At 38.7% G+C, this 14,328-nt stretch overlaps 2 protein-coding genes across 10 annotated transcripts in view; one reads left to right on the top strand and one right to left on the bottom strand.

Annotated features, from left to right (window-relative positions):
* Positions 1-73, top strand: part of LOC137026231 (citron Rho-interacting kinase) — a 50,351-nt gene extending 50,278 nt beyond the window's left edge. Inside the window, exon 37 of the mRNA XM_067393497.1 lies at positions 50-73. Coding sequence (XP_067249598.1) covers positions 50-73 — 24 coding nt within the window. The remainder of the gene's footprint in view (positions 1-49) is intronic.
* A 6,729-nt stretch (positions 74-6,802) lies between these two features.
* Positions 6,803-14,328, bottom strand: part of mtmr3 (myotubularin related protein 3) — a 33,631-nt gene continuing 26,105 nt past the window's right edge. For 3 of the 9 annotated variants that reach the window (XM_067394363.1, XM_067394365.1, XM_067394364.1), the window contains 7 exons: positions 13,980-14,125; positions 12,248-13,601; positions 12,036-12,146; positions 11,220-11,261; positions 10,477-10,565; positions 9,622-9,648; positions 6,803-7,117 (listed from right to left, as the gene is read on the bottom strand). In XM_067394363.1, coding sequence (XP_067250464.1) covers positions 6,946-7,117; positions 9,622-9,648; positions 10,477-10,565; positions 11,220-11,261; positions 12,036-12,146; positions 12,248-13,601; positions 13,980-14,125 — 1,941 coding nt within the window. In that variant the 3' untranslated portion in view covers positions 6,803-6,945. Of the gene's footprint in view, positions 7,118-9,621; positions 9,649-10,476; positions 10,566-11,219; positions 11,266-12,035; positions 12,147-12,247; positions 13,602-13,979; positions 14,126-14,328 lie in introns of all 9 variants that reach the window. The other 6 variants (XM_067394367.1, XM_067394371.1, XM_067394368.1 and 3 more) reach the window with 4 other exon arrangements.

Genomic DNA, 14,328 nt, shown 5'->3' with positions numbered 1-14,328 from the left:
CAGCCTGTTGAAGTGTTGAAGTGACCTCTTTATCCTGGTGGTGGTGTAGGTTTGGGACCAGTCTTCAGTCTGAGAACGTCCCGGAGGGATGACGTAAGAGCCATCGTCCACTTCCTGCGTGGATGGACGCGCCCTTTTAACAGGCGCTTCGTAAAACTCTGAACTATATCATCTCATGCCTGTAACCGTGAACAGAGTCGTGTTATTTCACTCGAGTCTGGGACATTGTGCTGCTGATGTTGTAAAATCTGTCCATGCTGTAACCATTCATGAAGGTCCATTGTGAACTGCAGTTTTTTGGCAAAAGACCCTTGAAGGAATATCTCGGGTTCAGTACAAATAACTCTTAGCAACAGCATTTCGTGGCATGATGGCCATTGCCAAAGGAAGTCATTTTGGCTCGCCCGTTATTTTTGAAAAGTAAAAAATTGTGGTTACAGTAAGGCAAGACACTACAGGCACTGGTCAATTTTGAAATTTTGGACTATTTTGCATCCATAACTAGTGGAATGAAAACATCCAAAATACACATTTACCTCTTTATTACACTTTGTCTATTTGCATCTGTACATTTCATTTACAATACATATCTCTAAAGGTGGTGAGATTTTTCAGGAATCTCCATTTCAGCAGCACTTACAGACACTAAACTTTACAGTTTTATTGAAGGTAAATGTTTATATAGTATTTGCCTTATTTATATAACATTTTATTCCTAAAAACATGGTGAAAATATTGACAGTTGTTTCTGATTTATTGAGTAGTAAAAGAGATATCCAAAACCCCCAAACCAAACATTTAACTCTAATATGTCAACAGAATGAAACGAGAATTTCAAATCTGTCCTGTTCTGGAAATGTATCCAAATTAGCTCATATTTAATTACATAAAGATAATGTCTCTTTTGTATATGGATCATTGGCGAATCAGGTTTTTAAATGTGTAAAAACCATAATGGAGATATAATTAATTTTGAAGTTTTATTAAGTGTAAACAATGAGATTGTGGCTTTTATAAACAATTAACACTGCTTTTGTCATTTTATACAAAATTTGTCACCAAAAAAGTCATTCGGTTTAACCAAAATTTCGGTTTTACCGAATGACGATATTTTCAAACGATTTTAACAGGTTGATATCTAGCTAGCTAGCAAAAGAACAATCAAACATTTTATATTTAGTACAAGTTTTTAAAATATTCCAACATTTTCCATGTTTTATAGCGGTTGTACCGAATGACCTGATGTTTCGTGACATGCGTATGAGCGAGTGAACATTAATTTTTCAAATGGTTAAGAGAGACTTAAGCCTTGTCCAAATACCCACACTTGTGGTCTTGGCCACTTGAAAGCGCATGCACACGACAGGAAGTAAGTGCACAAGAGTGTACCCTGTCTTAAAAAAGCCCAAGTGCAATGCCCTTAATGCACACTAAACCCACACTACCTTGAATACCGCTTCGGAGCGCTATTCAACATTCAACTGTAAGTTAAATTAATTATATAATACATATAATTTGGTAGTAAAATATAAAGTGTTGCACATTTGATGCAAAGATTTGTAGGCTGTGTGTATTTTGTATGTCATTTGCAACTGCTTTTTATCACTTAAAGAAGCACCACAATTTTAATATTGTGTATTCAGCGACCACGGAACAGACATTTAGAAGTGTATTTTAAAAATGCAAAGCACTGAAAATAATCATTTAAATAATTAAAAAAAAAAAAAAGCTCTGTAAACTCTTGGATTTTTTGCAAGAAGTGTGTCCCATCGGGTAATCAAAAGTTCTACATACACTTGCAGTCTTCACACCCACTTGAACACTTGAGCCAAATACAGGAAATACGTCATATGAGTAGGCAAGTGGTGAAGTGCAAAGACCGCAAATGTGGGTATTTGGACAGGACTTTAGTTACTTTGCTTCACGATCATGTGGTCCTTTGCAGGTGTCTAAAGGATGTCACATCCTGTCACATGATATCGACTGCATGACTTGATCCAAAACCTTTATATTGGTTACTCCGAATGACATCAATGAAATTAATTTTTCCGGACATTCTTTCTCATAACAAAGCAACGACTTCTAGACATAATTTTAATACCATTTGCACTATGATGTTATAAAATCATGCCAGGATAAAAAATATATACATTTATTACATTTTAAGATATTTTAATCACAAATGAAATGGCTGTATTGGCCTTTGGACGGTTAAACTGAATGATCTTTTGACACTTCAAAAATCTTTAAGATACTTTTATATGTAGCAAAATATAATTAAAACATTTTGGATTCAATAAAAGTGATCTAGTTGTACTAGCTTATACAGTGGATGTCATATTTTTGTTTTTTTATTATTATTAAGGCCTTTGGACCAAAAAAAAAAAAAAAGACCCATCACGTCACTGATCCATATATAAACACGACATTTCAGAAAACTTGTAATAAAACAGGAAAAAATAAATAAATAAATAAATTTCATTGTCCATTTAGTGGTTGGAACTGCTCTAGATTATTTTTTTCAAGTAAACAAGCTCATTCTTGTATCCTTGTTACCACATTTACTGGCTTCACATAATCATATTGGATATATAACTGCGCTGACAAATTGAATCAATGTGATCTCGCATTACAAAAGTAGGCTACTTTCATTATATTACTGTAACCACCATTTTTGGTTAAATTGAAAATATAATCTGTGGTAACCGACAGCAAACCCCAAATGCTGTAGATTTATATTGATCCCGGAGTATTCCTTTAACCACATGACTAGCACATTGTAAATATGGTTATTTCAATCTTTATAATGGAACTTGACTGATGAAGCTATGAAGTCTATTTTTTATGCTATAAAACTGTTTGTATAGACAGTTGAAATGGGTTTCCTACAGAAAAGTACAGAAAAGGTTTTATTTCCATGTTGTACGCTAATGTGGTAAACAGTCAATATGGCTGCTCTTAATTACAGTTTGTCCAGTTTTTTAAGCTCTATTTGACTGACATTATCGAACCTACTGCACATTGTATATTTTTATGCTAATAGAGTTTGAGCTTGTAAATCTTTTTAAAGAGACACGTCATGTTCTCGCTACAAGTGTCCTTGTGATGTTCAAGTGAACTTATCGTATTTTGTTGGAAATAACGAAGCTTTCGTCGACACACTCGCACGCAGCAGCAAATCCGCGGGGCTCTTCTGGAAATGTCTGCTGCTTTAGCGTTAACGGACGTCCTGTTCAGCTGTGTAATGTCCGGTGGGTTTGTAGAAGACCTTCTGTCGTTCCTCGTGGAATATGAAACAGCTCAATTAGAGGCTTTTCGAGTTCATGGGTAATTGTAACCAAACGCCTGAGTGATCATATCAAACGCATGAGAATTCTGACTTGGGACGTCCCGTCATGTACTACCTTAATATTGATAATCGATGTTTTTCAACTAACAAGGCTGCTTACCTTGAACTTTCTTTTTGTATAAAGAAATTACACTATATTGAGCACTATTAAAGTGTGAGCCATACACCGAATTCCTGGCGTTGAGTCATTCTTTTGGTCTGTCAGAACTACAGCACGTGGTCACTAAAGCGCGGGCTTTTCCATCCGTTACCTATTCATCATCCAACTGCTGGGATTGAGGGATTTGACAGCGGAGCTGAAGCAAATGGTAAGAAAGAGCATCCAAAAGGTTTGGAAATGCTAAACGTTTGGCAGATGAAAGACAATGAATAATTAAATTAAATAATGGCCAATTTCTGATGCAAAGGCTATAGCCAACAAGTGCATTTTTTATTGTTGTCAGGTATTTCTGAGTAAGCAAAGCATTAAATATAAAGTAGGTCTACTTTATTTAGAAATGGGCAATATAACACTTACAGTGCTCCAACAGTTGCATATTTCATATAAAACACATAATTAAGACAACAAGGTGATGAGCACTACAGTATGTCAACTGGAGCAATTTCTATGCTTATTGACTGCTGGTCCATTCATGCAACATGGTTCATTTATTACACAACGCTTTTGTATTATTGGTCTCATTTCTCAAGCTTCTTTATAGGAACAACCCCTTTTGCAAAACACTGTTTGCGTATCGAGGCTGTTTAAGGGGTCATACACAAAAGCATTCATTTTTATAATGTATAAATGGTCTGTATGAATAAACATGAAATAAATACAATGCTTAAATGCATTATTGATGCACTGTTAATGGTGCAGTATGTAAATTTAAGCAGCATCTAGCGAATTGCAACCAAAGGCTCAGCATTGCACTCACGCCTCCTTTTCGAAACACATAGCGAAGCTACGGTGCAAAGACAAAGATGTCTTCGTTTGAGACAGCAGAGAGTAGCCAGTCAATAAAAATGATGTATGTTCTTACTTCTAGCAAAGAACGGTCTCTGCTTCTATTAAACCAGACGACTACTTCAACTTCTTTGTGCGTATTCAATAGTGACGATGTAAACTGCCTCTAAAAACTCCAACAAACAGTGACGAAAAGCGCACTGTAGAGGAGTTTGTCCGTTTAGGGTTACTGTAGAAACATGTCGGCGCAAAATGGCAACTTGGCATGGAGGGAGACCCGCGGTGTATGTAGATAGAAATGGCTCATTCTAAGGTATAACGGTTCATTATGTAAGGTCTCACATGTGTGATGATGTTATTGACAGTTTCATAAATCATGATTTCTCAAGCTGGGTGTTTGTGACAAGGTTGAAGAAAAGCAAATTTATAAGTTAAAATTAATAATATAATCAAAGTATAATTGTAAACAACAACAATAAAAATATAATTAAAACATTTAAATAAAAATACTAAAAAGATTTAATATTTTAATTGTTTACCTGTCTATCATGTGACCATTAACTAACATCAGAGACTGTGAACATGATGTGAATGTGTTGTTACATTATTAAAATGTAAACTTACAGTCTCAAGGGGGCTTCCAAGTAAATATTTTAGGTGAAAGGGGTTCTTTGGGGATCTTTGTTTACACTGCATTTGCCTGTCACTCAGAGCAGTATATGAAGCAGTACAAATACAGCCAGATCAGTTAAATGAGTCCAGGAGTCAGTTCAGTTGGAATTCCACTTTGTTTAATTCTTACAGAAATCTGCGACAGTGTATTTCTGATGATTACCAATGTGCAAAATATAAACCCATGGAATTTACTCTTTCTGGGAAACAAAAAAAAAAATTCACATTCATGGATTGGCGTTAATGCAAAAGCTGTCGCACCGGTGACACAGAAAACACTCCTTCACTGACTTCTACAAAGAGGAGCAGATGTCATCAGCTTTAGGAATTAACGCCCATCATCACGGCACTAAACCCTCAGGAGCTTCCAGGTCTCACGTCATTATAGCATCAGCTGGCGAGCCCAATGTCAAGGTTATAATTCACCGCAAACGATTCAAATTGTCATTTGTCACTCACTCGCTTGCCGTTGTAGTTTTACTTTTTCATTTAACTCTTTTCCATATAATAGTGATCACATCCATCAAGCCCAAAAAAAAAAAAAAAAAGAGACAAATGCAATACGGTAAAACTTGCAGTCGCCATGAACTGTCATTATATGGAAAAGAGTTTCATGAAGATTCTTAGAATTTTGCAAAGAAAAAGAAAAAGTCTACCAGTTTGGAATGACGTGAGTAAATGACAGAAAATGTATTATCAGGTGAACTCTGGCTGATAAAATCGAGGCCAAAAAAAGTAGATAAAATAGAAAGGGAAGCAAACGAGATTTTGATTGTGATTTGTGCAGCATTTCTCAAATGTGTGTGGAAGGGGCTTCATCTTCAGTGCAAAGGCAGCTCACGCCCAACAACACTGATTATCCTGTGGTGGATCAATTGTCAGGATTGAACAAACAGTTCAAGCAAAATAAACTTGATAATAAATAAGTGTTGAGAGCGCAAAGAAAAAACAAAACAAAAACAATAACATCTGGGGCCCTAATGCAGCATATCACATACATCTCTCTCCACATACAACTGTCCAGCGTCACTAGAAGGACAAAAATAAGAAATACATTAAAAAGAAAAACCCCAAATGGCTACAACTGGGGAAAACAACACAACTTATTTGGTGACTAATTTAGTGAGCCACTATTCAAGAATTCTATACAATTTCTCATCTTAAATGCTATACGTCTCATTCTTATATCATTCTAATATATTATCTCATTTGTCTCGCATGTATGTTACAAAAAAAAAGCATTAGTGAGAAGGTCTCTAAACCAGCCGACATCCACACAGCAAATCAGAAAGACAACAGCGCCCTCCAGTGGCCCTCTTGCTGACATCACTTCCTGTCACTATACAGTCAACATTAGAGAGAAGGTGAATGGTTTCTATTTGAGAAAGTACTTTGGAGTAACTAACCAAGAGTCTGGAAATTTGGTGCATTCAAACCCTAGAAAGTTTGAATGCTGTGTGGCACCCAGAATCACTTGTGCAACCTCAAAAAGAAAGGAAAAAAAAGCAGGTTTCTGCAAAGCAGATTGTTGAAAGACTCAAAAACAAAGCTAGGATCTTGCGGACTCGTCCCAGAAGCACCTTTCACCCTATGGCATCCCTAGGGACGCCACTGATAATCTGATCTTTGTGAGATGACGAGGGAAGAAATCCTACTCTCGCGCGCCGCAGAAGCGCACCGTCCGCTGGCCGTTGGTGAAAAAACCTTCCCTCTGTGCAGCAGGTACAGGACAAGTTTCATCGCAAATGAAGACAAGCTCTCAATCGCAAAATGTCTCTTCTGCAAACGCCATCTGAAAGTGCTAAGCCTCCTCTCCTCTCTGGACGACTTTCTGTGCGTTCCACATCGTTCCATATATACATGATTCCCTTTCGGGTGGGAAAAAAGCGACTTCACCCCCACAAAACAGTCTCTGGACCTTCTCCATCTCGTCCTGTGGGTCCTCAGCAGTTGTCCGTGTGCAGGCGGTTGGATAGGATCAGTTGGAGCTGGCCGTGATGGGTTTGTCCAGCTCGATCTCCAGAGCCGACGCAGGAGCCTGCAGGTTGCTGAAACACGACCTACACACACGACTGGGCTCGAACAACTGCTGGCTTGGCACCGGGATCTTCTGATCGCAACAGCTGGCACAGAACACATTCCCACAATTCCTGCAGGGGGCAGTAAAGGTCGGGAAAGTAGAGAAAGAGACAGCGAGTCAGAGTTTAAAAAGAATAAAATAGAATTAGTACCTTTATTATCCCTTTTATAATTTAAGCTAGTACTGCCTAGAATAAAAGGCATTTTTTTCTTTAAGAGAAGACTTGAATGCATTAGAACTGAATGCACTACTTTTATAAAATCTTCACTATATATTTCACTTAATAATAATAAAGCACTATAATTTGAAATAATAATGAGGATCTGAATGCATTCAAACTGAATGCACTACATTAGGGCTTTCACACTTGAGATTTAACCCCCGAGTCATTCTTAAACCCGGGTAAATGGAATCCTGGGTTATCTTTATTCACTTTTCATACTAGTCATAATATACCCGGGGTTAACAGTTAATCCTGTATATTCATAAGCTGCCGTTTCACACTGTACATATCTAAACCCTGGGTTAAAGTCCTTATCTGCATATTTGTGGTGTCAGTGTCACTGACTGGATAAACGCTGCATGTGACCTGTTTACATAAAGGCTCTAGCATTGTGCATCCTCATATTACACAATGCTGACTGTAATATCAAGTTTTTCTAAGTGAACTTTTCTAACTATAAAGGTAAGAATGATGGTCTCTTCTTCACTCAAATTGTTGTGTTTTCCATCGTCGTTTGACATTTTTTTCTATCATAGACGGATATGACTGTTTCTGTGTCTGCCGAAAGGGCGTGAATATAAGGCACGTGATTGGTTGTCGGTTGCTAAGCATTCTAACACCGCATCGTTTCACACTGTACAAGTTTGGCACCGCAACGTGAGGTTAACAGCAGGTAAAAAGCGCTGCTAACCCCGCATCTAAATTACAAATGTGAAACACTCCTTTACCCGGGGTTAAATGCAGTGTTTAGAACAACGATAACCCCGGGTTAAGCGCAGTGTGAAAAGCCCTATTTTGAAATTGAAATTATTCTTATTATGTAGAATCACCACATTTCAAATCTGAGATCACAAAGAAAGCTACTCAAATAAATACTAACAGCCCTAATTTAAACATATTTTACTAGAAACATTGTACAAAATATATACATATTAAAACATTCTCCATTACGTCCTGAACAGGAAACAACAGTGTTAAAGTGTTAAGGGTGGGAGGGGCTTCTTCAGGTTTGGACAAAATGAAGCCCAAACACATGCAGACTTACTGCAAAAAAACATCTAATTAATCACAAACGAGTGAGAAGAGGTGCTGTGTGTTACACATGACCAATCCACACACAAACATGCAGCCCTTCATATAATACCATCATACTCAAACACACATGCACAACTGCAATGACAGAGAGAAATTAGGCTTTACATAAAATCAATCACGTTTTCCATTCATGAATCTCCATGACTTCCATTTTACCTGGGCCATATCACTGAAAACAGGACTTTATGGCACTTATGAAATAAAGGTTGATGTAGTATATAGAAATACTGCAGGTATATTCACAAATCATCACAATACTGGTGCCAGGAACACAAGTACATTAACATATGAAGCTCATTTACATACCAAAGCCTGTGCATTATTAACTCATTTCACATGCAAAGAGACTAAACAAATCATTTTTCAAATATGGAAATGTAATATAGTCTTGGGTCTGGAAAAGGCTGGAAAATAGTTATGAAAAACTGATTTATCGAGGGATCTTCTGCAGGAAAACATTAACATTAGAAAGGGATTTCAAGTGTCCATATTTGACACTTTCGCTAAATTTTATTTTTCCTTGTCCTTAAAAATATTAGATTGTTTATTTACACCTCTGTTCAAAAGTTTGGGGCCGGTAAGATTTGACCTGGAAAGAAGTCTCTTCTGCTCACCAAGGCTGCTTTTATTTGATCAAAAGCAAAACAGATAAAGCAAAAACATTATTTTGTGAAAAATTATTATTACAATTTAAAAATAACATTTCTATTTGTAATAAATATATTTTAAAATGTAATTTATTCCTGTGATCAAAGCTGAATTTTCAGCATCATTACTCCAGTCTTCAGTGTCACATGATCCTTGCTGATTTGCAGCTCAAGAACAAATTTTTATTACTATCAATGTTGAAAACAGTTGTGCTGCTTCAGATGTTTTTGGAAACTACATTTTATTTCAGGATTATTTGATGACTAGAAAGTTCAAAAGAACAGCATTTTTAGAAGAAAATATATAATAATAATAATAATAATAATAATAATGCATTTAATGCTTTAATGGATTTCTTAAAAAAAAAAAAAAAATCTTATTGACCACAAACTTTTGAACATTAGTGTATGAATAGAAGACTGGCCCTCTGGTTCCTGTGAAATTACTATGGTGCAGTTCTTCCCTGTACAATCCCCCCTAGACAATAACAGAGACAGCCCACTTTAACCCTATGAAGAGATGGAGGAGAAGAGAGGAAGGTTAGGTCACTCTGAAGCGATGCAGGGTTAACAGGTGCCTGAGAACGACAGAGAAAGAGCAATTCTCACCAAACCTCTTCCATACGCTCCTTGCCTCTGTGGTACAAGAGGAAAAATCAACTTCAAATCCTAGTAGTGTAAAACCTAGTGAGATTTCTAACTAGAAAGCATTGGAAGGCATCATTGGCCTGACATAAAGGCTTTGTTTTTAGGCCAAATTCTAAAGACACTTTTACAGAAGGCATTGTGGCAAAAATCATTCAAAATGACAGATGGGAGTTAAAAGAAATATAAAAGACTTAAAATGATATTTCATGCACTACAGAAAAGAACTCCTGCAAATACTTCCATTTATAGTAGTAGAGTTCCAACAAGTTAAATTGGGCTATCACCCAATGTTTCTCTGCATTGTTTATTAAGTTTATCAGTAACATACTAATGTCAGACTCTTTTGCAATCTATCATGCACTTCACTATTTGGTGTGCCAGGAAGTTGCTGCCTAGAGGGAGTGTTCCAAATCACTCACTGTATTTTGCAACAGAGCTTTCTGCTGCTAAAACTGAAACTATGCTTGATATTTGCACAACTTCAATAGGAAACCATACTGCTGTTTACTCAACGGGCAGTTGGGTACTAGTCCTCACAGTTGGGCAGTTTGTTTAATCTGCTGTGTTTACAAATGCTGCTGTAATGAGTTCAGAATCAATCAGGAAACATTTCGCCAAACATTTCTGTTTACTAGATGACCAGTGGAATTTTAGAGAGAAAAAATAAGGTTTTCCAGAGACATCAAGAAAAGTGAGTCAACACTAATGTATCTAACCCCAAAAGAGGTACATGTTGAGAGACAGAAAAAAAAATAAAAAAATTAACAGACAGAGAAGACTGTGTTTTTTGTGTGGTAGTATGTGATGTTGTCTAACCTGCAGTGGTGCTTTCTAGTGGCCAGCCAGAATCCTCTCTCACAGCCGTAGCACTGAGCAGCCAGATGGTCCGGGTACCACCGGGTCACCTGAAACAAATACTGGGCTCTAAATAAAAGGACCTAATAAAGATATAACATAAAATGGTGTTCACAATACATTAAATGTAACAAAGTAATGTGATATATTTTGATGGAATATTAAGAAAACAAACAACTATTTCTTTAGACTAACATGCAATGAGGAATCACTGACAAGAACAACAGAGTTTGAATAAGTAAATTGGGACAAATTTAATGTCATTTCCTTAAAGTCAGCAGAAATATTATTATCGTAAATTCTATACCCTCAAATAATCATGTACACTACTGTTTAAAAGTTTGGAGTCAGTAAGCTTTTTTATTCAGGAAGGATGCATTAAATTGATCAAAGTGACAGTAAAGACATTTATAATGTTACAAGAGATTTCTAATTCAACTAAATGCGGTTCTTTTAAACTTTCTATTCATCAATGAACCCTGAAAAAAATCTACAATAATTTGAAGCAGTACAAAAAATGCTGAAAATTCAGCTTTGTATCAAAGGAATAAATTACATATATTGAAAATGTAGTAATTTTAAACTGCAATAATACTTCACAAAATTATTTTTTTAATATACTGTATTTTTGATCATATAAATGAAGCCTTGGTGAAAATAAGAGACTACTTTCAAAAACATTTAAAAAAAAAAAACATACCGACCTTATATTCTTTCTCCATACACCGGTGCAACAAATCCAAAGTCTTTCTAGTACAATAACAGTCATATAAACAAAACAAAGATTAAAGGTAGGGTAGGCAATATTTTTCATAAACACTTTTTGTTATACTGGTTGAAACTCTCTTCACATCCTAATAGCAATCAATAATAGATAGGTCTAAATATTAAAACATCTACATATGTCTTCTGTGGAAGTCTCAGGACCAAAAAATGTTCTTCCGAATGCAATGATATGAAGCCCTACCTGCCTGTCAACATATGTATTTGCATACTTCTCATGCAGACATCACACGACATCAGCACGGCTATGCAGAGTTGTAGACAGACAGTCACAGAGCACCGCAAACAAAGCAGCTTTTACAGTTCCACCTGAACCAAAACAACGAGCTTATGCTGCTTTCACGCCATGTGGAACCATAATTGCGAGATGGCAACCCGCGACATTCTACTTGAAGCTGTTCACATCCTCGGATTCAGATTAACGCATAAGCAACAATATCAATGCCGAAATTAATCTGCAGCAGTCAGGTGGTACAAGTCAGAGCTCTGTAAGTTGTTTACGTTCATTATAATTGAAATGTCATGTGCTTTGAGACATGAGGTAGTTTAACGCATGACGCTTTGCAGACTCTGCTTTGGCCGTGCTCGTTTGTGTGTTTTTTAGAGGAGGCGTGGCTTTAGGGACCGTACTGAAGAGAGGGTGAGATCTTTCAAAGCTAGCTTGCTATTGCTAGCCTCTCCGAAATTGCCTACCCTACCTTTAAAATAAACACAGTCAACCTAGTTTAATTGTGTACCTCAGTGTCCTGCTTGTCCACCTGCTCCCAGCTGGCCTCAGAAAAGAGTTCAGTGCTGCAGCGGGACAGACAGTTGGGCTCCAGGTTGAAGTCGGAGTCTGCGATTGAGGTCTGACAGAGAGATGGGGAAAAAATATATATCATCAAACATGGCTGAAAAACACAAACCCAAACCATGTGACAAGAACAAAACGTGAGTGTGCACTGCTCACCACTTCATCTCCCATGTCTCCGTTGAGTCGCAGCATCCCAGCAGCCTGATGGCTCTCCAGACGGCTCCAGAGCTCCTGTACCTGCCTTTTCAGAGCTTCCACCTCCAGCTGGTGACCTGCTTCGATCTGCCGCAGCCTCTGCTGCACGGCGTCCGTGTGCAGGGTCAACCCGTCATCATCGAGATGGTTCCGGGCTGAAGGGGGCTCTGGAGGGCTGAAGCTCGGCCGGCCCAGAAACCCCAAGTGCAGGCAGCGATGGTGGGAGCAGGTGCCCCGTGCGTGGAGAGTCAGCGAACCACAGCTGGCGAGTGACACCTGTCGGCTGAGTGTGGCCCGTTCCCCATTTGTGCGCGGCGTGGAGGGCTCGGGGTCGGGGGAGTCTCCGTTACACACGGAGTGGAGGAGGTCAGTGGAGGGCGGAAAGGCACTGAGAGACGGCCGTTTAGGGGTGTTGTTTAAAGTCCTGGGAGCGCCTTGCGGGTCGGCTGCTGCGCGGAGACCCTGTTTGAGGCACGACGATTCGGCGAGGGCTTTGAGAGGTGGCGGAATAATTAAGGGTGCCAGACTCTCCGGACGAACGCCGAAGTCCTCCGTAAGCGTCTCTGTGGAGCTCTCCAAAAGAGAAAGACGCTGCTCAACGACTTCTCGTCCTGGTGGTCTCTCGACTCCATGGCCGTTACTCAGAGTCCTGAGGCCATTGGAAGGGAAATCAGTCGTGCTACAAGAAGGGTTATATTCTTGTATCATGCATTTCTCAAGGGCTACTTCCTCTGAGTCTTGGTTTCCCGAGGTATCCTGGCTGATAGCAGAAGATGCTTCAGAATTACCATCTTCTGAACAATGTCCATTGACATTTCCATCTCCAAGGCCTTTAATTTTGCTCTCCTGAGCATCATCAATAGCACTGCTACCCTCTTCTGAATGTGCAATATCATCAATCTGTCTGTTAGTGCGGTCTGTCTTTGCATCTCTGCGGCTATCTGGAGCAGACTCGTCTTTTGTAGCTTCCTGGAGAATGTTCTCCATTTGACCCATAGCCACACCCACTGTCAGCTCCGCCTCGTCAACCCCCTCCACCATTGGCAATCTGACATCCCCAAGACCCTCCCCATTCTCTGTTCCCCCACTGGTCAATGGTTCCATAATCCCCACCACGTTTTGTCCGTTGACCCTCTCGTCTGGATCTGCAGATACAGCACCTTCAGCCCCTGTCCCAATGTTGATCTCCAGAGACCTGCGATGGTCCTGCCATTTCTCATTCAAACTGGGGTCGCTGGAACGTCGATTGGAAGTCAGAGGGTTTCCAACTTCACAAGCGCTAGGCAAGTTATCAAACGAACGGGTTTTAGGACGCCTGTGGGCACAATACAAAATTAAAACTAGCTCACAATTTAATTTCTAATGAAAAAAAACTGCTTCAAACCAACTATATTATCGACCAGCTCTTTATATAGAGTTGGATATATAAATAGTTCCAACTTTATCCGCATACATACTGTATATATACACTATATAGCAAATCTTAACTGCTTAATTTCTTGTATCTACACAAAATGTAAACTATAATTACACCCAGCTCAAGTCTGCTAAATGCAATTATAAGGCATGAAAATATTATAAACATGAACATCATGACAATTTGACTTGATGTGATTTACATTCCACTTTACTTCTGTAATGTTAAGTATTTCTGAAACAGACATCTTGCTATCAGTTAACTTTAACCAATTACCTTCCCAGGGGCTGGTCCTCAGGGTTGGTACCAGGTGCGGGGTAGGGGGCACAGGAGTCATCTGAAGGGGTTGTGGGTGAAGAGCTGGGTAGGTAAACTGCTGTCCATAACAAGAGATTGCGTACGTGACACACAGGATGAAGCACCTAAAAGAAACAGAAGAGATATAATATGAATTGATGCTTGATGTTATGATCAAGCGTAGAGTTAGTTCTGGCAGGTCAAGTCGGTCATGCTTGCATCAGCTGACTCTCAGGTGATCCGCGTCCTACCTATAGGAATACGACGCCTATCACAGAATCCCTATATATAAGGTCCATTCAGTATTATCAGCAGCTTTATCGCATTG

Source organism: Chanodichthys erythropterus, chromosome 9, assembly GCF_024489055.1.
Source record: "Chanodichthys erythropterus isolate Z2021 chromosome 9, ASM2448905v1, whole genome shotgun sequence".
Classification (NCBI taxonomy): domain Eukaryota; kingdom Metazoa; phylum Chordata; class Actinopteri; order Cypriniformes; family Xenocyprididae; genus Chanodichthys; species Chanodichthys erythropterus.
This window is presented reverse-complemented; position numbering and strand designations above follow the sequence as displayed.